We start from the raw sequence: 26373 nt of genomic DNA on the forward strand, positions 1-26373 counted from the left end.
ATTAAAATTTTTTTTAATACCCTTCCTGATGTTGTTCCTTTCCTAAATGTTTTTTTATTTTCGGGGTTTTTTTTTCTTTTAAAACAAATGTAGTTTTTCCTGATATTCCTTATGCATCTTTAATTAACTATGGATAGGTTTGTATGTTTATTGTCTCAAATGATTTTATTTGTTCCCCCAAATTTTTATTATTGTTATATGCATTGAAAATACTTGATATTGCGTTTAAATCAAAACTACAATAAACTTGAAACTTGAAGACCAAGGCAAAGAATTAATTTAATCTCTCTGCTATGGCCTGAGAGCCCCTTTATTTCTCGGTCATCTAACAGTCCAACCGATTCTCTTCCTAGCTTCTTACTTTTAATAAACCTAAAAAAGTTTTTGTGTTTTTGCTTCCGGTCCAGTTTTCTTTTCAAGGTCTCTCTTCACCTTCCTTATTTCACCTTGCATTTGAACTGATATTCCTTGTGGTGTTTACAATTATTTTTAGTCGGATTCTTCTTCCACTTTCTGAAAGATTCTTTTTTAGCTCTAATAGCTTCCTTCACCTCACTTATTAACCACGCTGGCTGTTATTTGTTCTTCCTTCTGTTTTAATACATGGAAAATATCTAGTCTGGGCTTCCAGGATAGTATTTTTGAATAACATCTATACCTGATGTATATTTTTGACCTTTGCAGCTGTACCTCTTAAGTTTTTTTTAAACATTCTCTCATGTTATCCTAGTGCAGTGGTGAGTTTGGATAATTCAGAGGAAATGTTTGTGAACTGTAACACTTATCAGTTTCCTAATTTGTTATTGGGTCATAACATGAGTGTAGAGGAAATAATGGTCTGTGTAGGTGACATGGATAGAGTGGCGGTCCATAAGCTTGAATCCCTTGGGTAGTTGAGAGACTTAATTATTTCAGCTCTGGTTGACTGGACTGATGATAGAATAAAGCTCTTGTATAACATTGATGGATAGCCCTCTCCAGTCTCTGCACTTTCTCATCCCTGCAAAAGCAAACAACCCAGTGCTCTGTTCAGTGCAGTACTGGGCTAACGTTGGTGCCATGCACATCTGAGCCCAGGATGTGTGGCACCTTATTTCTTTTTATATAGTGGGGTGTAAATACGGTATGTCATCTTACATTACATCTTTTGATGTGGAGATTGTAAAGGATAAAAAATCTTTTGAGAAATATTTCAGTGTGATTTTCAATTTGATATACTGCACTTACAATGCAATCTAAGCGGTTTACAATTTTAAATAAATTCACCTATTGGAAAAGAACTCCAAAAACCAAATAGGAAAGTCTCCACCAACAGCCCACCCAAATACACAAAAACCCAAAGTAGTATTTTTTATATTAAAAACCAACCAACCAACCAACCAAAAACTTCACACAACCAATTCCAAGAGTAAACCTGGAAGGGCTTGCCAAAATAAATGTGCCTTAAGCTGTTTCGAAAAACATATTAAAGAACACTCTTCTTTTAAATAAGAAGACGGAGCATTCCAAAGAATTGGGGCTTGATAAAAATTATGTGTACTTATTAGACGGGCAAAGCTGACCTAGGAACAGCAAGTCAATTTTGGGTTCCAGATCTTAAAACCTTCCCTGGCATGTAAGGTGTCACCAACTTGCACAAAATTCCAGACCACAACACTTTATAAACTAAAAACGAGATCTTTAAACTGTACAGTATTCAAAAACGGATAGGCAGCCAACGATAAGAAATAAATAATGGTGTTGTATGATGCGATCTATCAACTTCACCCAAAAGTCTTAAAGCAGAGTTTTGTAAAGTTTGGATCTTCTGCAAATCCCCAGAAAAGGGCATTCACATAATCCAAACATGCTATAAACACTGCATAGAAAAATGCTTGCTAATCAATCAATCAATCCTCTCGCACACTGCAACTTCTGCAACAACATATTTCCAGTGCAACATGAGCTGAAAAGGGTAACTTATCATTTATAATCACCGCCAGGTAGTGAAAGGATTCCACAGTCGGGAAATCAAATCAACAGAGTGGCATGGCCTAAAATTGCCAGCATAAACCCAACAAGCCCTTGTTTTATCAACATCCGGTGAGTGCGTATCCAATCTTAAATAGCAGAGAGGCAACTATGTAAAGCAGATAAATTCATAGAAACCTTTGAAACGTAGTTTAATCAAAGCCCAGGGATGAGCTCGTTGCATGTCTGGGTCATTGAAGCATGTGGCTCAGAAGCATAATATTCAATTAGTACAGTCTTTTAGAAGAAATCATATCATGCTCCTTCCGCCCTTTGTGGTTTAATTTATTGCAACTTTAACATGTTTGAACAGTGGTGTAAGTGTCTTGAAGTTAGCTTCCGTATTTTTAAGCTTGTGGCATAAAGGTAGCAAGATTTGAAATATTTAATCCAGAGAAGGTCTAAAGAACAAATCTAAGCCCACGTGGGGACACTCTTGTGTTCAACTCTGAGTACTTCCCTTCTTTCTCTCCCCAGCCTTCAGCTTTTCTGCAGTGGCACATCTGCTGTTCTCTATGCCTTTAAATTTTGTGATTCAGAGGGACACTTAGATGAGTGTCTTCCAGAAGGATGAGTAAGAAAAATAATGAATGAATACATTAGCTGAATTCTTATGGGAAGACTGAAGTTTTGTCAGCAGCTGAGTGTATGCATTATGCCCATGGGTTGCAAGGCGTGTTAAGAGTTTGCGATATAAGGCGGCAGAATCCTTCAGCCTGCCTTTGTTCATTTCCAGTGCTTTCGTCTTCTGCTGAAGCTTTCACAGCAAACTCTAATTGGGTTATTTATATACCTTGCTATCTGTGGGCTGCTTCCCTTGGGCACCAAGCCCAGGAATTAGTTTCCTTCAAGTCTGATCCTCATATTGTGCTATAAAGATTAAAAAGGAAAACAGGGAGTCATCTTCTGTCAATGTGGTCACAGGCATATCAGCCCAGATGAAGAGTATGAACTTTGGTATGAGAGGATATTTTCTTGCAGAGCTTCAGTATCTAAGAAACTTGCAGTTCTTAGTCATTTCAGTTCATTGTGGCCCTAATGTCTGAAATGCTGCAGCCTTTAATGCTAGTTAATAGATGTAGGAGAAGTGATGATTTGAAAAGTGACAACTAGAAAAAATGCTTTTTTTGATTTCGGATCTCCTCTTTTGATTTATTTGTATAACTTCAGAGTAGTTTGCCACACCAAATGTTGTGGCTTAGTAAGATCCATTTTGTTCTTATTTGCTTACCTCCCTGTGATAGTAATATAGTAGATGATGACAGAATAGCGACCTGCTGAAAATGAGCTCCCTTAACCAGGATGAACTTGAAAGCTACTGGCAAATTTCTAACATCTTTTTCTTGCTAAAACTTATAGAACAGAGACTGTCTGCAGTCAAGTCGACTATTGGCTAAATCAAGGTTGGGCAACAGTCCTTAAAGGCCATAATCCAGTCAGGTTTTCAAGATTTTCACAATGATTTGCATATGCTATTTCCATTGTATGTAATTCATTGTGGAAATTTTGTCAACCTGTTTGAATTGTGACCCTCAATGACTGTGATTGCCTACACCTGGGCTAAATGAAAGAAACTGGTCTCATTTAGCCGAAGAGTAGGCAACCACAGTCCTTGAGGGCCTTCTCCATATTGGTAGAACACTTAGTTACCCTTTCCAATATTCCTAAGACAAGAGAATTCCCTTTGAAAATAAGTGGCTTATTGGAGCATACAGTTAAGCTTTGGCATTTCATGCTGAAAGATTTATCAAGGCGGTTATCATAGTAGGATTGAAAAAGGGATTAGGCAAGTTCCTAGAGGAAATGTTCATCAACCATTATTACCATATTTTTTATTCTATAAGACGTGCCCAACTGTAGAGGAGGAAAACCCAGGAAAAAAGATTTCCACATCCCTGCCAAGTACCTCCTCTGGTGGTCTAGTGCTAGGCCGGCACAGGGCAAAAAATCTGTAGGCAGCACTGGCACCCCCCCTCGCTACCTTTTTTTAAAGTCCCCTTTCCGCTCTCCTGCCTGTCTCCCTCACCGGATGGCTCTTCTTCGGTGCTGTTCGTGTTCCTGCCTGGTCTGGCGCCGCTCCCCAATTGGCAGCAGTCGTTTCTTGTGACTTGTGAGAACTGACTGCAGCCAATCGGGGAGCGGCACCAGGCAGGAACACGAACAGCACCGAAGAAGAGCCATCCGGCGAGGGAGACAGGCAGGAGGGTGGAAAGAGGACTTTAAAAAAAGGTACGGGGGGAGGGGGTGCCTGGGCTGCTTAAGGGGGATAGTCGCTCCATAAGACACACCCTTATTTCCAACCCCTTTTTGGTGTGGAAAAGTGCGTCTTATGGAGCAAAAAATACTGTACTCGTAGATTTGGGAAAGCATCTGCTTACCCCTGTGTGCATCAACAAATAGATATACTCTGGCTTCTGCCAGATACTTAACTACCTATTGATCTGATCTTGCCACTGTTGGAGACAGGATGCTGGGCTTGATGGGCATTTGCTGTTACCCTCTATGATACAGGTTCTGCTTTTACTAACTCTTGCTAAGCAGTGGAGGAGAAGACGCAGCTTGCTGGTTTCCATAGACTGAAATGCATCCAGTCTTGGAGATGGTCCTGCTACTACTGACTTGATCCCATTGGCTTGTTGTGTATTCTGTTGCTATCATCATTGGATAACAGATTAGCGTTAATGTTACCGATTTCTATTTTGGTCTTTTGCAGTTTGAGACAGGTTTGCATTTACCTTTCTCTAGGAAGGAAGGCATGTACATGGGGAAGGGTAAATACTGTTTATTACTGGAGCCAAGAGATTATAGCTGCTAGATTTCTTGGGTTAGGAATATAACCATGTTAAACTGTGTTTGCTGAATGTATTATGTTCTAGTGAGTGTGAGTGTGTGTGTGTGTATGTGGGCGTATATTTGTATATTACATTACATTTGTGACTTTTATGTGTGTGTATAGATTTGCAGCTACTACTCGCTTCTGCAGCGCTGTACATTTTGATATGTATAGACGGTACCTGCTCAGAAGAGCTTACAGTCTAACTTGGATAGACAGACCTGCCATATAGGGTTGGGGATGCAGAACCCAAGGTGAGAGGAGTTGGGAGTCGAAAGCACCCTGAACTAAATGGGAAATGATGATCCATAAAAGCTGATACTGAATTACTCCATGCATTGTACTTGATTTCAAGATATTAATTTTGAATTTTAAAAGTCTGAAAACTCATCAGATAACATCTGCATGTATTATTGGCACCACTTGTTAAGAAATCTGTTGCAATCTTGCCGGTAAATGCTGTCAAGTGTCACCTGCTTTGGAAGTAAGATGAATGTACAGCTGTTACGAGCTATGGAGCCCATTCCCTTAGAACAAAAGGAAGCACAAAATGTTTTCTGCTGCTGTGACCTAGTGAAAGTGCCTCTTTCAGATTATTTTTGGTTTTGAATTTTGAGATGTGTATTTGCCTTGATATAATTGAATGAGAGGTGATAAAGCAAAGGTGTCCTCTGTGGGCTGAACCAACAGCAGTGGCCAACTGAGAAATCTTGTTTGGGGCAGAGGAGTTGGCTGCTCTCGGGTAAATGCAGGAGTTTCCTGCTCATTTGTTGACCCATTTCAGAGCAGGAATAGAAATGAAATTAGCACAGTGGACATCTGTGGTTTGAATCTCATGGCGTGCTGGGGATGGTTGGTGTTTTGAATTGCTCCTGCTACTAGTAAATTGTAATTGGATTCTGTTTCTTAGTAACAGATTACCAAAGAGTTGTATTTGGCCGATTGAATTTTTTAAACTAAGCAAATCACATAAATTGCTTTTAATTATCTTCCCTATTTCTGTAGAAATAATTTGAGTGAAATCAATAGTTCCCTAATCTCTTTCTCCAGAGGGTTATTTCTGTTTGGTGTGCATTTAACGGGGCCCAAACATATCAGCTTACGCTACATTGCCACCAATATAATTCCATACTTTGTGATCATTTTCAAGTCCTGGACTCTGTAACTGAACTCAGCAGTTGTAATGTTTTCATGTAACGCTCTCTTGCAGAATTACACACAGTATATCCCACTCTCCATATATGACCTGCAGACATGGATGGGCAGTCCTTCCATTTTTGTCTACGACTGCTCCAACGCAGGACTCATCGTAAAGTCCTTCAAACAGTTTGCATTACAGAGGGAGCAGGAGCTAGAGGTAAGGTTCTTTTTAGATTTCTTTGTCTGATAAATAAAATGAAGATCTAATCTGTTCAGTGACTCTTAACGTTTTATGAGTAGAAAGACCACCTGCCACACTAGCACGCTATAGAAGTCGGAAGGTGGTGATTTTGATCTGTTGTCTTTAGAGAACGGGTTAGCAGAAAAGTCCATTACTGGTTGTTAAAAAGGTGCTTTTAGGGAAATTTGGGGAGTGGTTTTTAATCCCCAGTAGATGCCTGGGGCTTTTCCAAGATAGAAGAGCCCAGCTTAAAAGCTTTCATTACTTTTTTCCAGTAAGACCAGACAGAGGCTAAATCAGCTGATCTGTCGCGCTCTTGGCACCTATTTGTGAATTTCTTGAGATTTTACTATTTGTATGATGCCCTAAATTGATACTTGATTATGAGCTGTTTGAGGCAGGGCTTTATTGTTCTTTAAAAAGCCTTGAGCCAAAATCACAAAAGTCTTTAAAAATATGTAAATTCCTTTCCTGTTATATCTGTACCATTGCGGTTAATATAAGTGTGAAAGTGCTGGAGGACAGTGAAAAGACGGACAGTACATCTACTGGGTTTTATAGTGATCCAAGAACTGAAACAAGACCAGCAATTCATTTCATTTGGTCCACCAAATGACAATAACTATTCTCACTACCAAGCCAAGCTAAATATGAGCTCCTTTGAAGTTTCAAGTATATTAGGATTTTATATACCGCCTATCAAGGTTATCTAAGCGGTTTTTACAATCAGATACTCAAGTATTTGGTGGGTTTTTTTGTTGTTTTTTTTTTTAATTCTAGAGTGGAACCACAGTTAGCTTTCAGCATGTTTATATATCTTAAAAATATAATATCCTGTGCTTTAATTTCCTACTTCCACTATTTCTGCAGTGACGGTGCTTGGCCAAGGGTCACAAACAGGCTGGTAAGTCTGGCCTCTAGGTCTTGCTGTTGTACTCTTCCACAGATTAGAAAATGGAGGATGTTTGCAGCAAACCTCACCCCAGCAGAATCCTGGTTTGGGAAGGGAAGCCTGGGGTTTTGCATGACCTGGGGCAGTGCTGTCACTGAGACTTGCCCTAGCAGAAAATCTCGACCTGAAAAGTCAGCATCCCATTTAACCTGTTGCATAGAGAATGAGGTAAAAGGAAAGGGCCGTTCTGTGGTTTACTTGTTCTATACCTGGGGCAGTGGAGGGTTAGGTGAATTGCTGAGGGTCACAGGGGACTGCAGTAGGATTCAGACCCAATTCCTTTGGTTCACAGACCACTGCACTAACCATTTGGCTACTCCTGTCCGAGAGATGCAGATCAGAAATTGGCTGAACTTACTGGTTTAGAAATTTTGAGCTACATCAAATGCAAACACTGGAATAAAACTGTTAATTTCTCTTTTTTTGAGCATATGTATGTGTTTTGCATTAAACCTCTTTGGTTTTAAGTTCTGGCTTGAATTCTTGAGTATTCCATCTCGGAGCCTCCATCTGTTGTTCTCTGCTGCTCCCTTACCAAGCCATACTCTAGCTTAACAGCCATCACGCTATAGAAGTATGTCCAAACTGATGCTGCTGGGATTTGCTCTCCAGATTTGGCTTATGCCCTCCACCATCTGGTCTCAGGGTTTTCAGCTTCTGCTATGGAATCTGGACTATGTGGAGATCATTTACCCCTTTTTTAGCGGGGTTATCTTGACAGCATTTGACTCTTATCTTTCTTTGAGCTATTGATTGTTGTACACTGTATTTTGTTTAGACAGTTCAATATATTTTTTAACAAATGTGTTGGACAGCTGGTGAGCTACAGGTGAGATGCTTTAGGATGACTGTGTAGCTGAAGATGCCCCTCTACTTCAGAAGTAGCTGCTCTTGACAGTGGCGTATCAAGGGGTAGGGGAGCAATCCTCCTCAGGTGCAGCCCATAAGGGGGTGCTCTGAGGGCTGACTTCAAAGTTGGGAACTACTACTTCCGGCAGCAGCAGCTTTCACAAGTCACTGCTCTGCCGATGTTGAAACTCCCTCTCTGCTGGGTCATGACTTCACAGAAGCAAGCAATAGGCGAAGACCTGACACTGGCAAGAGCAATAAGTTGTGAAATCTGCATTGCCAATAGGGAGAGGGGTAGGTACTCGTTGGGAGAGAAAGAAGACCAGGGAAGGGAGAGGAAAGAGGGATGCCATACCATGGGGAATGGAGGGAGGAAAAGTAACATAAGAACATAAGAATTGCCGCTGCTGGTCAGACCAGTGGTCCATCATGCCCAGCAGTCCAGTCACGCAACGGCCCTCTGGTCAAAGACCAGCGCCCTAACTAAGACTAACCCTACCAGCGTACGCTCTTGTTCATCAGGAACTTGTCTAACTTTGTCTTGTATCCGTGGAGGGTGTTTTCCCCTTTGACAGACTCCGGAAGAGCGTTCCAGTTTTCTACCACTCTGGGTGAAGAAGAACTTCCTTATGTTTGTACGAAGTACGAAAGGATATGCCAGGGCATTGGGGGAAGTGAAAGGAATAGAGATCCCAGAGTAGGAGGGAGGGAGAGGAGAGGCCAGAATATGGAGGGGGAGGGAGAGACTAAAAAGGTTAGGGCTCTTCAGCTTGGAAAAGAGATGGCTGAGGGGAGATATGATTGAAATTTACAAAATCCTGAGTGGAGTAGAATGGGTACAAGTGGATCGATTTTTCGCTCTGTCAAAAATTACAAAGACTAGGGGACATTCAATGAAGTTACATGGAAATACTTTTAAAACCAATTGGAGGAAATTTTTTTTTCACTCAGAGAATATTTGAGCTCTGGAACACTTTGTCAGAGGATGTGGTAAGAGGAATGGAAGGGGCGCAGAGAGAGAGGGCGGAGAGTGGAAGGAAGGGGCACAGAGAGAGAGAGGGCGGACAGTGGATTGAAGAGGCACAGAGAGAGGGCAGATAGTGGATGGAAGAGGCGCAGTGAGAGAGAGGGCAGACAGTGGATGGAAGAGGCAGAGAGAGAGAGTGAGGGGGCAGCCAGTGGATGGAAGAGGTGCAGAGAGAGAGAGGGCAGATAGTGGATGGAAGAGGCACAGTGAGAGAGAGGGCAGACAGTGGATGGAAGAGGCACAGTGAGAGAGAGGGCAGACAGTAGATGGAAGAGGCACAGTGAGAGGGCAGATAGTGGATGGAAGAGGCGCAGTGAGAGAGAGGGCAGACAGTGGATGGAAGAGGCAGAGAGAGAGAGAGAGAGAGGGGGGGGGGAAGCCAGTGGATGGAAGAGGTGCAGAGAGAGGGCAGCCAGTGGATGGAAGAGGTAGAGAGAGAGAGGGCAGCCAGTGGATGGAAGAGGTGCAGAGAGAGGACAGCCAGTGGATGGAAGAGGTGCAGAGAGAGAGAAGGCAGACAGTGGATGGAAGAGGCACAGTGAGAGAGAGGGCAGACAGTAGATGGAAGAGGCACAGTGAGAGGGCAGACAGTGGATGGAAGAGGCGCAAAGAGAGGGCAGACAGTGGATGGAAGAGGCGCAGAGAGAGGGCAAACAGTGGATGGAAGAGGCGCAGAGAGAGAGGGCAGACAGTAGATGGAAGAGGCGCAGAGAGAGAGAGGGCAGGCAGTGGATGGAAGAGGCGCAGTGAGAGAGAGGGCAGACAGTGGAAGGAAGAGGCGCAGAGAGAGAGAGAGGACAAATTGGATGGAAGAGGGTGGAGAGAGAGAGGGCAGACAGTGGATGGAGAGGGAAGAGAATGAAGAGAAGATTTATTTTTTTGTTGCTTTAGAATATAGTAGTGTTGAAGCTGTATTGATAAACATTTATATATAGAAAATAGAAATAAGGTAATCTTTTTATTGGTCTACTAATTTGCAGAGACTAAAACTCCCTTTCCCAGGTTAGGGCAGGACACCATAACAATAATATACTGTACTGACCTGAGGAAGGAGGTTATGACCTCTGTAAGCTAATTGCAAAATGTATTAGTTCCATAATTACTACTACTCCATATCATTTCTATAGTGCTGAAAGGCATATGCAGCACTGCACATTTAACATGCAATAGATGACCCTTGCTCAGAAGAGCGTACAATCTAAGTTGGACAGACAGTATATACAGCCAAACCTCGGTTTGCGAGTAACGAATCGTCTGAGTTTGCATTATGCCCTATGGGGAACTTTGCTTTGATATACAAGGGCTTTGGCTTCTGGAATGAATTATGCTCGCAGAGAGAACAATAGGATGGACATAGGTATCATACAATGAGTGGGAGTTAGTATTTCCTTATTTTCCATTCTTTGTTTTATTTCTAGTTGTTAATTTGTAAAGTGATGATTATTAGTCAGTTTTTTCAAATTTACTTCTGCTATCTTTATATTTTGTACAGTATTAGGTGACTGTGTCGCTGTTTGTTTCTGTGGTGTATGCAGAGTCTGACTTCTTGGTAGTTCAGTTTAACTTTTGTCTACTTCAGGAGTGCCCAATAGGTCGATCGCGATCGACGGGTAGCTCGCCAAGGCAAAGTGACTTCAGGAGTGCCCAATAGGTCGATCGCGATCGACGGGTAGCTCGCCAAGGCAAAGTGAGTCGATCACCCAGGCCGATCAGTCTTCCTCTCCCCCGACGTCAATTCTGCCGTCGGAGAGGAAGTTCGGGCCAGCCAATCGCTGCCTGGATGGCGGAACTTCCTCTCCGATGGCAGAATTGACGGCCTGAAGCAGGGAGACTATGGGGCGGTGTTGGCGTCAGCTTTGGGGCCTGTTATCCATTGGTGGCGGTTTGGGTCCTGTTCCCCGATGTCAGTGGCAGTGGCTTGGGGAAGGGCAGGGAGAAAGGGGCGCAGGCAGGGAGACAGAAGGAAAGAAGAGAAACAGGAAAAAAAGAAAGGGGGCATGAAGAGAGAAAGAAAGGGCAGGGAGAGAGGAAGAAAAAGTTGGGGGAGGGAATGAGGTTTGGAGGAGAGGAAGCATACAGGCTGAAAGAAAGATTGGATGCACAGTCAGAAGATGAAAGTGCAATCAGAGACTCATGAATTCACCAGACAAGGTAGGAAAAATGATTTTATTTTAAATTTAGTGATCAAAATGTGTCTGAATTTATATCTGCTGTCTATATTTTACTAAACTGCAATAGTGGTTTGTAGCGAGGGAGCCTATGAGCATCGAGAGCAGCGCTGGGCATTCAGCGCAGCTCCCTGCGCTAAAAACTGCTTTTGTGGTTTAGTAAAAAGGGAAGGGGGTGGGTATTTGTCTATTTTTGTATGGTTGTTACTGAGGTGACAGTGCATAGAGTCATCTGCTTTGACCTATTTGAAAAACCCCCGGAATAGGAATGATAATTAACAATTCTATGCGTACAGTGTGCGTTGTGTTTTTTTAAAATTTTATTATTGGTAGATCATTTTGACTTGGTCATTTTAAAAGTAGCTCGCGAGTCAAAAAAGTGTGGGCACCCCTGATCTACATATTTCTGTTTTTAATTTGTGATTACTTATTCCATACTGGGCAAAGGTGTATCTGTGTATATGAAAGGACATGGTTTTCTGTTGTGAGTCTCTGCAGGATTGATCTGTATTAATTTGACGTGTTTAGTTGATGATCTAGTATTCACTGCAGTGTTTAAGGTGGTGCCTTTTCCTAGATGCTCCCTTGTTGCTAAAAATAATATTTTTATATTGGGGGGGGGGGGTTAAAAGAAAAAAGATCATCCCCGGGTGTCAGCCATACTAAGTATGCTACTGGCTCATGATGTGTTGGGGCTTTAAGAAACTCGGACCTCTTGATACACAAGAAAAGAAGACGGAAAGAGCCTTATACTGCCCTTAGCTGCTTAGAGAAGTCGCTTCTTCCTGTACTCTTACTGAAGATTGAACAGTGCATAGCTGAGCCACAAAAATGGATTTCTGATCGAATGCAAATGCTGATGTCTTCTCATGAAAACCAAATTGGAAGAACCCAACTGGAGAGGAGAGCAGAGGAGATGCAGCTGGCTCTCTTCCTTATAGCCAGACTTGTGTCATGTGTTGTAATCCTCACAATTCAGAAACATGTTTGTTTGTATGGATTTAACTTTTCTGGCGTTATGAACTTTATTTTGATTTACATTGCCTGAAAAAAACTCATCAACAAGGACAGGGTAAAAAAAATTTTCAAGACAGGGTAATGCATTTTTGGTGAACAGACTGGGGTGGGTGGGAGAGGCTTTGATATTTCCCAAGTGGTAGTTTAATTTTTTGGCTTTATTCCATTTCAGCCACACTTCTGTACCATTGCTAGACATTAAGAGCAGAAGAGCTGAGAGAATTGGCAATATTGTTTAATTTCAGTTTCTGCCTTGCACAGGATTTGACTAATACCTAATATGGAAGCGATGGAAGTCGCTGGAGCTTTTTCTAAAGCTCCAACTAGTTTTTGGAGGCTTTCTATCATGGCAGTCTGATGAATTGCAGCTGTAGTGTCCTGTGAGGGATCACGTCCTAATCCGGGGGCTCTTGGGTTGAATCCTGATTTTATTGTTGCTGTATTTACGTCCACCCATGGGTCAAAAGATCTGCTGTGCTGTGAAGGCTTGGGGAACGGAATGATTCAAGAAAAAAGAAGGCAGACACTTCAAATAAAAGAAATGTCAGGATTTCACTGTGAAAAACCAAGGGCTCCTTTTACTAAGGTGCGCTAGCGTTTTTAGCGCACGCTGGATATTCCGCGTGCTACATGGCTAGAACTAACGTCAGCTCAATGCTGGCGTTAGCGTGTAGCGCATGCGGCAATGTAGCATGTGCTATTCTGCGCGTTAATGCCCTAATGCAGCTTCATAAAAGGAGCCCCAAGTCTTCCACAGCTCATAGCTGAAATAGCTGCAAGGGGAGAATGAGGTGCATTAGCTGAACCTCGTGTGGGGTCTCATTGTTGAAATAACCGGGGTGCTGCAAGGGGAGAATGAGGTGCATTAGCTGAACCTCGTGTGGGGTCTCATTGTTGAAGTAACCGGGGTGCTGCAAGGGGAGAATGAGGTGCATTAGCTGAACCTCGTGTGGGGTTTCATTGTTGAAGTAACCGGGGTGCTGCAAGGGGAGAATGAGGTGCATTAGCTGAGCCTCGTGTGGGGTTTCATTGTTGAAATAACCGGGGTGCTGCAAGGGGAGAATGAGGTGCATTAGCTGAACCTCGTGTGGGGTCTCATTGTTGAAGTAACCGGGGTGCTGCAAGGGGAGAATGAGGTGCATTAGCTGAACCTCGTGTGGGGTCTCATTGTTGAAATAACCGGGGTGCTGCAAGGGGAGAATGAGGTGCATTAGCTGAACCTCGTGTGGGGTCTCATTGTTGAAATAACCGGGGTGCTGCAAGGGGAGAATGAGGTGCATTAGCTGAACCTCGTGTGGGGTTTCATTGTTGAAATAACCGGGGTGATGCAAGGGGAGAATGAGGTGCATTAGCTGAACCTCGTGTGGGGTTTCATTGTTGAAGTAACCGGGTGCTGCAAGGGGAGAATGAGGTGCATTAGCTGAACCTCGTGTGGGGTTTCATTGTTGAAATAACCGGGGTGCTGCAAGGGGAGAATGAGGTGCATTAGCTGAACCTCGTGTGGGGTTTCATTGTTGAAGTAACCGGGTGCTGCAAGGGGAGAATGAGGTGCATTAGCTGAACCTCGTGTGGGGTTTCATTGTTGAAATAACCGGGGTGCTGCAAGGGGAGAATGAGGTGCATTAGCTGAACTTCGTGTAGGGTCTCATTGTTGAAATAACCGGGGTGCTGCAAGGGGAGAATGAGGTGCATTAGCTGAACCTCGTGTGGGGTCTCATTGTTGAAATAACCGGGGTGCTGCAAGGGGAGAATGAGGTGCATTAGCTGAACCTCGTGTGGGGTCTCATTGTTGAAATAACCGGGGTGCTGCAAGGGGAGAATGAGGTGCATTAGCTGAACCTCATGAGGGGTGTCGTTGTTAGAATTCAAAGGGGTGCTTGCTACAAGGCAAGAATGAGGTGCCTTGGCTGAATCTCCTGTGGGATGTCATTGCTGAAATAGTCGGGGGTGCTGCAAAGTGAGAATGTGGGGTGCAGCTGCAGAGCTTTGCTTGTTCTATCAGGAGGTGATGCTAAACGGGACCAGCCCAGGGTTTAACCCAACACTGGCAACTTGATAAGCGGAAGGCTGCTGTAAGAGCACACTGCATGCAGGAGTCTTTTTTCCCTTCCAAATGTATTGTATCTTTCATGGTCATGAATATATATTGAGGCCCTTTTGGGTGCTCCATAATTACAAGCCCTGAGACTTCAGAGAGAAGCTGAGCTCTTTTCCTGCTGCCAGATGTTGCACTTACAGGAGTGGAAATTGGATTCTGTTTAGCTTGCACAGCTATAATTGGTACCCAAAGCACCCAAATCATTGCTACCTCGCTAAATCTCAAAACAAACATCCAATTTAGGGAGCAGATATTAAAAAGCCTGGCTAAACTGCAGCACTATCGGGAACCAAATGATGCCCTAAGTCTTGCATCACACTCTGCAACATGATCACGTCTGTTTGCAATGAAATTTTCACTAGCTGCTGCTACTAGCTGCAGGCTACAAAGCTCCTTTTATTTCATGTGCGCCAGCAGCGAAAATAATTCATTCTTATTTTGTTAGAATTAATTTCTCACTCTCCTATGTTGGAGCGTGTTCATAATTGATCCCAGAGGTCCTGCGCTCGCACCAGATTTGTAAGCTGGTTGAGGAGGCTGTGGAAGGAGTGACGGACTGGGAATAAACTGCTGCTCCGAAGAATGACAGTGTCTCAGAGTGACATGCAGGCTGCTTTTGCGCCCTCCCCCCGGTTTCTCCCTCTTCAGTATTCCACTGTATGTGTTCAATATAATGCTTTCTTTCTATTGTATACAGCACTGCATGTATGGTGTATATATAACGCACTGGGGAGCCCTGTTTTTGTATGCTGCTGCCTGGAGTGGGTGAATAAAGCCTTGTCATAGCTGGCTATGTGAGGATTTTATACACTGCCACGATCAGCGCTCCCTTGAGCAAAGTCTGCCTACTGGGAGCCGTTTCCTCCAAACTGAAATCAGCTTCATACGTCACTAACCACAACTTACAGGCTTCGCTGATTTGTTTTCATGTCATCTAGATGAGGCAATTTATGAATTAATGATTATAAAACATTTTCTCATTCTGTAGTGAAAATGGATTTATCTCTGAAAATAGGCAGTGAAAAGAAAGCTGGGACTTCTGGCCTTGCACCCTATTGCTAGCTGGGTGTCTCCTTTTAAAAGCATGCCGTGACCCTGCGTGAGGGGCAAGCATGCAGCAGAATTTGCGTAGCTCTGAGAGCTAACAGAGGCGGGACGAAGGGATTCTGGGCAAGACAATGAGAAGAAAGAAGAAAACCTAGACACTTTCATCAGTTCGGTGCTTTTGAAAACAGAATTTTCCACCACAGGGCTCAAAGAGAACTTGAATAATTCAGTCCATCTGTTTTGATTATGATACTCTGATAGTAGGAACTTCACTTGTGATTTCACTGCCTGGTGGGATGTATTCCTCCAGTGACATCTAAAGCTGTGTTCAGTTATTCCAGTAGGAAATCATTAGGGGCATTTATTTTAAAAACCTGTGATTTCAACACTGATCCTTTAAAAAGGAAATTGTCCCCTTTAATTTCCATGTTATTCTGTATATGGGTCTGTGGATTTTCAAAATTCTGGAGTGTTTTAACAGACAAATAAAAGCCGTTCTGCCCATCCAGACCAACTACTAATCTCTACAGTCCCTCCCTCAGGCATAAGAACATAAGAATTGCCAATGCTGGGTCAGACTACTGGTCCATCGTGCCCAGCAGTCCGCTCAAAGACCAGTGCTCTAAATGAGTCCAGCCTCACCTGCGTACGTTCCAGTTTAGCAGGAACTTGTCCAACTTTGTCTTGAATCCCTGGAGGGTGTTTTCCCCTATAACAGACTCCGGAAGAGCGTTCCAGTTTTCTACCACTCTCTGGGTGAAGAACTTCCTTACGTTTGTACGGAATCTATCCCCTTTCAACTTCAGAAAGTGCCCTCTTGTTCTCACTACCTTGGAGAGGGTGAACAATCTGTCTTTATCTGCTAAGTCTATTCCCTTCAGTATTTTGAATGTTTCGATCATGTCTCCTTGTCTCCTCTTTTCAAGGGAGAAGAGGCTCAGTTTCTCTAATCACTCACTGTACAGCAACTCCTCCAGCCCTTTAACCATTTTAGTCGCTCTTCTCTGGATCCTTTTGAGTAGTACCGTGTCCTTCTTCAAGTACGGCGACCAGTGCTAGACGCAGTACTCCAGGTGAGTGTGCACCATGGCTCGGTACAGCGGCATGATAACCTTCTCCAATCTGTTCGTGATCCCCTTCTTAATCATTCCTAGCATTTCCTTTTCACCACCACCGCGCCTTGTGCGAACGGCTTCATCGACTTGTCTAATCAGAACTCCCAAGTCTCTTTCCTGGGAGGTCTCTCCAAGTACCACCCTGGACATCCTGTATTCGTGCATGAGATTTTTGTTACCGACATGCATTACTTTACACTTATCCATGTCGATGCCCATTTCTCCAGCTTGATTATGTCACGTTGCAGATCTTCACAATCCCCCTGCGTCTTTACTACTCTGAATAACTTCGTATCATCCGCAAATTTAATCACCTCACTTGCACCAATGTCCAGATCGTTTATAAAGATGTTGAAGAGCACAGGTCCATGCACCGAGCCACTGGTGATGCTCTTCCATTCTGAGTATTATCAATTTACCCCCATTTTCTGTTTCCTATGCTCCAGCCAGTTTTTAATCCACGTGAGTATTTTACCCTTGATTCCATGGCTTGCAATTTTCCGAAGTAGTCGTTCATGTGGAACCTTGTCGAACACCTTCAGAAAATCCAGATATACAATGTCGACCGGGTCGCCCTTGTCTATCTGCCTGTTTACTCCCTCAAAGAAGTGCAGATAAAGACTATTCAACCTATCTAGTCTGTCCATCCACACCATCTTCTAATCTTTATTTAAACATTTTTATATCCCACTTCATCTACAATTTTGAGTGGCTTAAAACATAACATTCACAATAACATTAATAGACAAAAGACAGAATACTTAGTCCTTCCTCTGCCTTTTTAAACATTTATATTTTTTGAATTTGTCATTTATACCCGCAGTGCCCTTATTTTTCTATGCCAGCCTTAACCAGACAGTAGAATTCCATTGCTTTCTCCAGGATGGCAGGGCCCCAGCAGAGCTGCAGCCACCGGACCAGCCTAAATTTTTTTTAAAAAATTAACTTTTGTACTGTCTCTTATGTCTCATGACCTGCCTAACAGTTTGGTCACTTATAGGATTTAATAACACATTTTGAGAATTGTGCAGTGAGATAAAGGGTCATGGATTTGATACATCCAAAGCAGTATTATATAGTAACATAAACACCTGAATGGTCCATCCAATCTGCCCATTAGTTATTCTCATTAAAAATACATAAGTAAATTAACTAAAGTTCACCTAGTATTTTCCTAGGTTCCAACTGTTGAAGTTACTGCAGCCTATTCAACCATCCCATTGTTTGCAGGATATCTACCGTAAAGTCTGGCCAGTAATGTCCTCATGTTCCAAGTTAGTGGAGTTCCCATTGATGCTCTCCCCAGTCCATATAAGGGACACAAACCGTACAAGTCTGTCCAATACCGGCCATAGTTCTTCAATTTATACCACTTGCAGCTTCTTCCCCTGTCCTGAGTGGGCTCACAATCTTAAGTTTGTACTTGGAGCAATGGAGGGTTAAGTGACTTGCCCAAGGTCACAAGGAGCTACAGCGGGAGTTGAATTCAGTTCCTCAGGTTTTCAACCCACTGTGTTAACCTTTAGGTGTAGAGGAGTAGCCTAATAGTATATATCGGTATAAGTTACAGTGAACTGTATAGTGAGGACTGGACAAGTGAGGAGCCTGTGGAAGTAATGAGGGTAGACTTGGCGTAAAATGAAAAGCTTAATTTTACACTGGGAAACATTCATCTTTTTATAGCTTTGAGTTAGTCTGAATAAATCAACAATTTCCTAAATATTGTGCAAGATGTTACTTAACTGAATGTACTAGTGGTCATCCTAGGGCTCTGCATGCTGTGTGGAGGATCTGGGTTCTAATTCCTGTACTGGGTCATGTGGGGATGCTGTGAAGACATTCCGTCTTGTTTGATTGATGTACTATAAACACACATGTTCCCTGCAATCAGCTGTCACTGATCAGACTAGCTGGGAATAGAACCAAGGTTTATGTTGGGTGTACTGTGAAATAAATTACCCAGAGATGCTTGCCTTATAAACAACTTAAGTGCTTTCTATTTCAGGAAGGCTTTGATTTTTGAGTAGTTGTTGTGCTTCATTTACTCATACTTGCTTGGTATTTTCTAAGTGAACTGCTCAGAGCATCTTACAACATAAATATTATTCATAAAGATATCCAAATATAGTGAAAAGTCTAAAGAGAGAAATATGGAACATGACATAAAATAAAGACCACACGACCTATCCTGTCTGTCCATCCACATCAACTACGAAGCTCTACAGTCCTTTTGGATCCTCTGTGCTTGACCCATGCATTCTGGACGTCAAATATTGATTTATTTCGATTTCTATCCCATTCTCCCGGAAGTTCAGAACAAATAGGTTACACTTAGACAATTACAGATCTTATTCTAGAGTCCAGACGGTCACGGAGAAGTAGAATGAGGAAGCTGGTCATTGATGGTCCGCTAGTGGGTCATTCAGATATTCACCACCCTTTCCATAAAGAAATATTTGATTCGATTACTCCTTAGTCTATCCCTGTTCATCTTTGTCCTGTGCTCCCTTATTCCAGAGCTTCCTTTCTTCCCATACATTTATGCCATGGAGGTGTCTAAATGTCTGTCATCTCTCTTCTCTCTTGCCTTTCTTCCAAAGTACATATTGAGATCACTGGCTATTTTAGTAGCCAACCTCTGCACTGATTTCATCCTGTTTTATCTTTTTGAAGGTGTGGTGTCCAGCATTAACATAAGAAACTTTTATGGAGGTAATATCGCCTCCATTTTCCTAGGCACTCAAACATTGCTCTAGCGTTTTGTTGTCATCCCCAGATCCCATTCTTCTTTCATGCACTGAAGTACTTCACCTTCTCTAAACTGTATTGCTCTTCACTGGTTTGCAAAATGTACCCAAAGATGCCTCAAAATGGGAATCTCTGTAGAGGAAGCTCTCTTATTTGTTCTGATTAGGTTTGTGTCCTGGGGCAATAGAACCCATAATAAATCCTCATTTATTGAGCTAAGTTGCTTCCCTGGTACATAATTCTTAAGATGTTCCCTCAGATAAGGGGTCAAGGATGATATATTTGATGATGATGATTTTTTTTTTTATTGTTTTACAGATGTTTTGTAGTGTTTGTGTTATAACTTACTGTGGAGTCCTTTCCAGATGAAGAGGTGATTATGTGTCCCAGCCACTCTAAATTTGTAATACTTGGTGGTTGGATTGAGTCCATGATGTCAAGGGTTTAGTTCAGTTTTTCTATCCCACCTTTTCTAAGACAAAACAAAAGTGGCTTACAATATCAACTAATTAGTACAGGTAGGAACAAATGGAACAAAATGCAATTAACTAACATGTAATAGCATTATATCACGAGCTCAATTGGCAGAGGGGGGTATTGTAGAAAGAAAATGAAGGGTGTTGAGGTGATGAGGGAAAAACTACTGCAGGTTTGTCATGTCTCAAACATGTCCTCAAAGTAAAGAACTTTGAATCCTTCCTAAAATGTAGGATAAGAGGGCTCAGCAGGGATAAGTGGGAGAGTATTCTGAAGAGAAGGGGTCATGGCCCCATCTGAGTTGGAAGGTACTGATAAATAGACTAATTCCTTCCACAGCTAAGTCAGAATCGAAGTGGATGTTTTCAAAGCTCCTGCCGAGTTGTCCCTTGATGTTGGCAGTTGGACAAACGCAGCATCATAAAGATGATGGGAAGTACTATAGAAGCCTCTTTGTCCCTGAAGGCATCAAGCTGTTAGGGTGGACGTTTGTCCCCCCTGTTGCATGATATCATTGTCACTTTTGCTGATCTATAAAAGTACCAAAGACTTAGCCATTGGTAAATTGGCAGGTTTGAAAATTTATGCACAGACAAGTGGGAGTAAGGCTATTTCCAAGGTCCTTTTCCAGACATCATTTAACCTTACAAAGTGGCTGAGTCTCAGAATGCAGCCTGCATGAGAGGAGCCTTGCAAGGCCTAGGTGTTAGCTCTGGCCTAGGTTCAGATCTGAAAGAAAATGGACTAGTTATCCTTGGCTTAATGTACAACGTCTCTGGTTGTGCCGGTTCAATTTCTTCCTAAATCCTGCTGGGTCTGTGATGGTTAAGCATCATCCTACCTGATGATAATGAGGTTGCTGTCCTCTCTGCTCATAGCATCGCTGCATTTGTGCTTGTTCTGTCTGACAAAGAAAAACCGAGTGGACAAAATGAATGCATTTATGCAAGTCCCTCTCCCAGTGCTATGAAAGCCTCCTCTCGCTCGCTCAGGTTCTTGCTGTCTCCTGTATGACTTGGATTCTAACAGATTTGATAGTCCAGTTGGGGCTAAAGCAGCAGATTCCTTGGGTTGAGCATTTGGCTGCTGTTGGGTTGTGTCTTGGGCTGGCTACTTGGGACTCTTGTCTTTGAAGAGAATTGGCCATTGAGCAGAAAGCCTAAAGGGACTCGTTTACTCCTGAGTGCCTTGTCTTCTATGTCTTTCCGAAGCATGTGGAGACTGGTAAAATGACTTTCTGTTGTGCAGGAGTTAAAATATGGAACTCCCTTGTGGGCCAAATACGAAAAGGGTAGTTTTAGAAGACACAAAGTTTGTAGAGGCCTTTTTCTAGCCAATTCTTTTTTAGTGTTCTTGATTTCAGAATTACTTATGACTCTTTGAATAAGTTGTTAGTATTATTTTATGGAAAGTGTTTCCTGAGGATTATTTGTTTGCCTGTCTAATTATGATGTGTGTAAATCATGTAAACCATTTAGTTTTAAAACTAACTAACTACCTCCTCGTTCTTCCTGTTTCATTTGGGTCATGCCCCACAGCTCTCATTACAAGTTCTATTATGTGACGAGATATGCATGGAGGCGGCAATCATTGCTGTGATCCTGAAGGGCTCCCAGACGGGAAGGGAGATGCTGGGCCTGGGGTGGGACTTAATACTGCTGCTTCTTAGCTTCCAGTATGTTCTCAGCTCAGACTGTCGAGCTCTGCCCTTGAGCCACTCATGTCTGTCTCATCTGTTCTTTGTGCAGGTGGCTGCTATTAATCCCAATCACCCACTGGCTCAGATGCCTCTGCCCCCATCGATGAAGAACTGCATTCAACTGGCAGCGTGTGAAGCTAGTGAGCTTTTACCCATGAACCCTGATCTGCCAGCTGACCTTTTCACCTCTTGCCTCACCACACCCATCAAAATAGCTCTGAGATGGTAAGTAGGGCAACAGGCAGCTTAAAAACTGAATTTTGAATTGCTGACAAGGGGTAGATGGTTCGGGAATTAGTATCTTGTTTGTATTGGGATGGGAAGGAGGGAATGAACAAATGCGTATCACCTTGCTAATTGTCTCTTATAGCTGTTGAGTAATAAGTCTTAACGAGAGTTGAGATTTGGTGAGCAAGCTGTACAAGAGTTCACCTGGGTGCAAAGAGCTTATAACTTCATTTTGAAGCCCAATGACTAGGAATTGGGAGGGAAAGCTGAGTCTTCTGGTGGCAGAGGGCTCAGTTGAAATCATCAGTTCTCAGAGTTCCGTGCGGAGAGACTTAATTTAATTTGGAAAAATATATTAACTCATATTTGATAAGTAATGAAGAAACCTTGCAGCCAAATTCCTTAGTGCCGGGCCTGGGCGATGCATCAGCATCTGTGGTCCCAGGCTGCTTCTACAGTCTAAACCTTCCTCTGTTTGTGATTTGTTTGTTCTGTAGGGTCAATTTCAAAGGTTTTGACTGATTCTTATGGTTCTGTACACTGCCTTGATGACTAATTTCTTGTTTAATAGGTGGAATACCAAACGCTGAAGTAAATAAAAATTTAAACAGCACATTAGTGTGGCTCCAACTCCTCTCCTTAGGCAAGATAATTTGAAGTGACGTATGCAAGACACATGCCCTGTTAGATGTTCTGGACCTCGGCAAAGGAGGGAGGTTGGGAATACCCTGCGAGGATAGTTTGTGAATCATCTGATGGATATTTTGAGGGGGCAGAATGCAGCTAGTCTAAAAGCTAGGTTCACTGCCTGATAAATGAACATACTTAAAGAAACCCTGAAATCAATAGCATGGGTTGTTCTGGTCCGTTAAACAGATATAAACTGGAACATGAACTGTGAACGATTTAACCTGTGTCTTGCTGCTTCTGCCGGATTTATCTCTTGAGCGTGCCTTCATTCTTCTCGTTCAAACCGCATGAGGCAGACACATCACCATGAACTAATTGCACCATCAGTGAGAGGGTTAGATGTATCTAAAGAAAGATGGCTGGTTGTCAAATGGGGTGGGGGTGGGGGGGGAGGGCATGGAAAGGCAGCTGTAAACCCATGATGTTCAAGCATACTCGGTTTAGACAGTATATAAGTTTTACAAATATTTGATGGTATGATGCCACAGCTGTAAATGTGCGGGACCAACCTGCCTAGACATACACATTGCTGCAGTAATATATGGTAAGGCCCATGTACTCTGCCCAGTTTCTTTCCTGGTACAAACCCCCAGATTGCCTCAATTTACAGTGGGGGGGTGGGGGGCAACAAACTCCTCTGTGTTTATCTTGTATTCTTTTTGAATAAGCCCAGGCTGCCAACTATGGGGCAATTCTGGTACAGATCACCTAAACTTGGGCACTGAGATGATGTGTGCTAGATGAGCAACATTGCACATTGTGAGTGGAAGTTGAGTGTTAGGGGGCCAATTCATTCTCAATTAGACTACTGTTTAGGGGTTTGTTGTTGTTGGCCCTTCAGTGTCTTCCTGCACTGTTGAGCTTCTGATCTAGTCAGAAGCAGACCTGGGAACTGGCACCTTGCGTCCTCATTTGCCCAGGCTTTTTATTTATTTTGGGCTCAGTATTGAACAGGACTTGCCATCTGTGGGATTATCTGAATCATCTGCCCCAGCACCATCCAGATAGAAACCAAGTAGTCTGGGGGTGAAACTGGAAGTTATCTGGGTACTACCAATGTTCAGCATCATCCCTAGCTAACCACAAAGACAAGTTTAGACCAAAGAATAGCAGGACATTCACTGCCATATTCCGAATATTGGCTTCAACATGGCACTCGGTGTTTTAAATGAGTGAGAACAAGCAGAGCTTTATTATTATCCCCCTTTTCTTTGAAGGGCTTAACACAAGAATTAGTAATAGCACTACCATAGAGCGATTTTCTAAAACTCCAGTCCCCTCCCAACGTCTTGTTGGAGTCAGAAGAGCGATGGTCCTTGGCAGTGGGACAAAGCACCAGCATAACCCTTAGAACTGGATGCCCTCACTGTGCAGTTCCTGGAACTTCATCCCCTTAACCTGCTGTCTCTGTAACATCCCAGCACTGGATAATCTGCACAGAGAGAGAGACCCAAATCAGGAGTAAAATCCAGGTAATGCCAGGTGGCAGTGCTGTGATAGGCATGTCGTTTGCATTTCATTTGCAGCCTGTCACATCTGAGACAACCCCCCCCCCCCCCCTTGGCAGCCTGTGAACAAGTAACCTATCTGTGGAATTTTGATCCTTATGTGAATGGTGTTGGGCTGCTTAGGGAGAATTTCTGCAGAAGGAAAGTGGAGCCATGGCAGACCTAAACTGTAAGGAATAATTCTACAAGAAGTCGCCTTGTCTTAGGGTGGCAGAAGGGAACAGCAATGGCAGTGTTCTAGCAATGCATATCAGGGGTCCTTTCACCCACTAATGACCTCATGCTTTTATTTTTTATAGAAGAGGCTTAAAATAGGTGCATGCACTAGGCATCCCATAGGGCCAGTATGGTAACCATACGCAATTAAGAAAAAACAATGGAGGATTTAAGCTATCTTTTTTTCTAAAGCATCCATCTGCCTCAAAACTCCCTCAGTTTTACTTAAAATCGACAGGGATGGACCCCTCAGGCCTTCCTATCCCTATATTATGCAAGGTTTGTGCTGTATAGTTGGCCGAAAAGCATCCATGTTCTGCCTGTGACAGCGCGCAGGAGGAGGAGCAGGAGCCTTGGGCTCAGCTTTCTCTGAGTCCTCCAGGGCTGGGAATCTGCAGAAGGCGCATTTCCAAGGGAAGAGACCCTTTCCAGAGCTCATTGAAGTTGTATTAGCTAAGCATAGACACGTGGTGACTGTGGAGCCCAGGAGGGGACTGGCAGGGGATCTCTGCCAGGGCAATTGAGACCCCCAGTACAAGGCTTCAACCTGGATTTTGAGTCTTATGTGGAATGCCTGTTTGAACTGCCGAAGATCCTCAGCATTCGAGTTAAGTGCGACAAAGGCAGTGCCCAGGGGATCTCCCCTGCACAGGCACCCTGACCAGATGAGAACACAGAGCTGGACCAGGAGGTTCAGTTTGACATGCACTGGGAGGATGGAAAGTTCAATTCCATGCCACTATTGTCCCAGGATGCAGATTCTCTGGTTCTCTGTATGAGAGCAGTGGTCAAGAAGCAATAGTGGTCCATGGTGCTCTGGCTGTTCAAAGCCTCTGCACTCTTGGGCATTATTTCTACCTCGCTATGAGAATTGAAGCTGGAAGTTCCTCCAGTCCCCTCGTCACAGTGCTCAATTATGAGCAGTTCAGTTGCTCCAACTGCGTTCTTTCCCTTGCATCCAGACATCACAAAGCTGGTCATGGACTGAGAGTCCCTGCGAGTGGCTAAGACTATGTCCAAGCTTTCCCGATGGCATGATCCTCAAGTGGCAATTGGAAGCTTTAACCCTTGGAATTAAGGCAGCAGCTGGGGCTTCCTTTGTGGCACGTGTTTGTATTCTTCTTGAAGAAAATATCCCGACCTCAGAGAATGATGAAGATCCCCAAATGCTCCTATCTGGGGTGGATTATATAGTGGACATTGAATATCATTAGAGTTAACGAGCAAGGTGTCAGCCTATGCTGTCTCTACCCAGTGGATTCTAGATCAGACAGTGGGCAGGAGATTCAGCCTCTAAATCCACTCTGAGCAGGCTTCCCTTTCAAGGGCAAATGCCATTTGGCAAGGGTCTGGATGACTTGATAGTTAGCGTTACAGACCATGACCCTAAGGCCTTGCTGCACAGCAGACCCCGGTTGACTCTGGGGTATGGGACTTGGAAATTTTCACATCTCTTGAAGATTCTGTCCTTATGCAGGAGGCCAATGATGCAGAGGTCCTTTCAGGTGTCACGGCAGAGGTTCAGTGGGGGTAGGAGATGGCAAACCTTTGGCTCTTATCCCTCCCCAACCTCCAAGAAAGCACAATGATGCCAGGACAGGGTCTAAGCCCCTGCCCCAGAGAGTAGGCAGGCTCTTAGCCTTTTTGTCAGTCTGGATGTAAATAGACGCAGACCGTTGGGTCCTAAAAGTTGTTCAAGAAGGTTACAAAATCAAATCTTGTACCCCCTCTTCCAGATTTCTTTGTAGATCTCCGGCGGGCCAGAGAGAGCACCCGGAGTCCAGGCAACGGTACAAAGGCTACAGGATCTTCGTGCCACAGAGCTGGTATCAGATGAAGAATCTTCAGATACTTCGTATAAATCATCATACCGAAGAAAGGCTCAGACTGGAGGCCAATTCTGGACCTGAAGTCGGTCAGTGCTGCACTGAAATTGCCGCATTTCCGCATGAAGACTATTTGGTTGATCATAGTGGATGTGGTGCTTGGGGAGTTTCTTGCCTTCCTTTGATATGATGGAGGCCTATCTCCTTATCCCATTTTGCCATCCCACAGGAGGTACTTGCGGTTTTATGTGCTAGAGCAGCATTTCCAGTTCTTAGTGCTCCCCTTTGGCCTCATGACTACACCTCAGACTTTTACCAAGGTAATGGTTGTGGTGGCACTGCATTATCCCAGGACAAGCAGGCAGCATATTCTTAACACATGGGTGACGTCACCGACGGAGCCCTCGGTACGGACCTTTTTAACTAGAAGTTTCTAGTTGGCCGCACCGCGCGTGCGCGAGTGTCTTCCCGCCCGACGGAGGAG

General features: G+C 43.5%; 1 protein-coding gene across 3 annotated transcripts in view; it reads left to right on the forward strand.

The window, feature by feature from the left end:
- The window catches only part of RPTOR (regulatory associated protein of MTOR complex 1), a 496675-nt gene that overhangs the window by 198881 nt on the left and 271421 nt on the right, over positions 1 to 26373 (forward strand). For all 3 annotated transcript variants that reach the window (XM_033960074.1, XM_033960072.1, XM_033960073.1), the window contains exons 5-6: positions 6054 to 6200; positions 21471 to 21646. In XM_033960074.1, the coding sequence (XP_033815965.1) occupies positions 6054 to 6200; positions 21471 to 21646 (323 nt within the window). The remainder of the gene's footprint in view (positions 1 to 6053; positions 6201 to 21470; positions 21647 to 26373) is intronic.

The sequence above is a fragment of the Geotrypetes seraphini genome, chromosome 10 (genome assembly GCF_902459505.1).
Source record: "Geotrypetes seraphini chromosome 10, aGeoSer1.1, whole genome shotgun sequence".
In the NCBI taxonomy this organism is placed as follows: domain Eukaryota; kingdom Metazoa; phylum Chordata; class Amphibia; order Gymnophiona; family Dermophiidae; genus Geotrypetes; species Geotrypetes seraphini.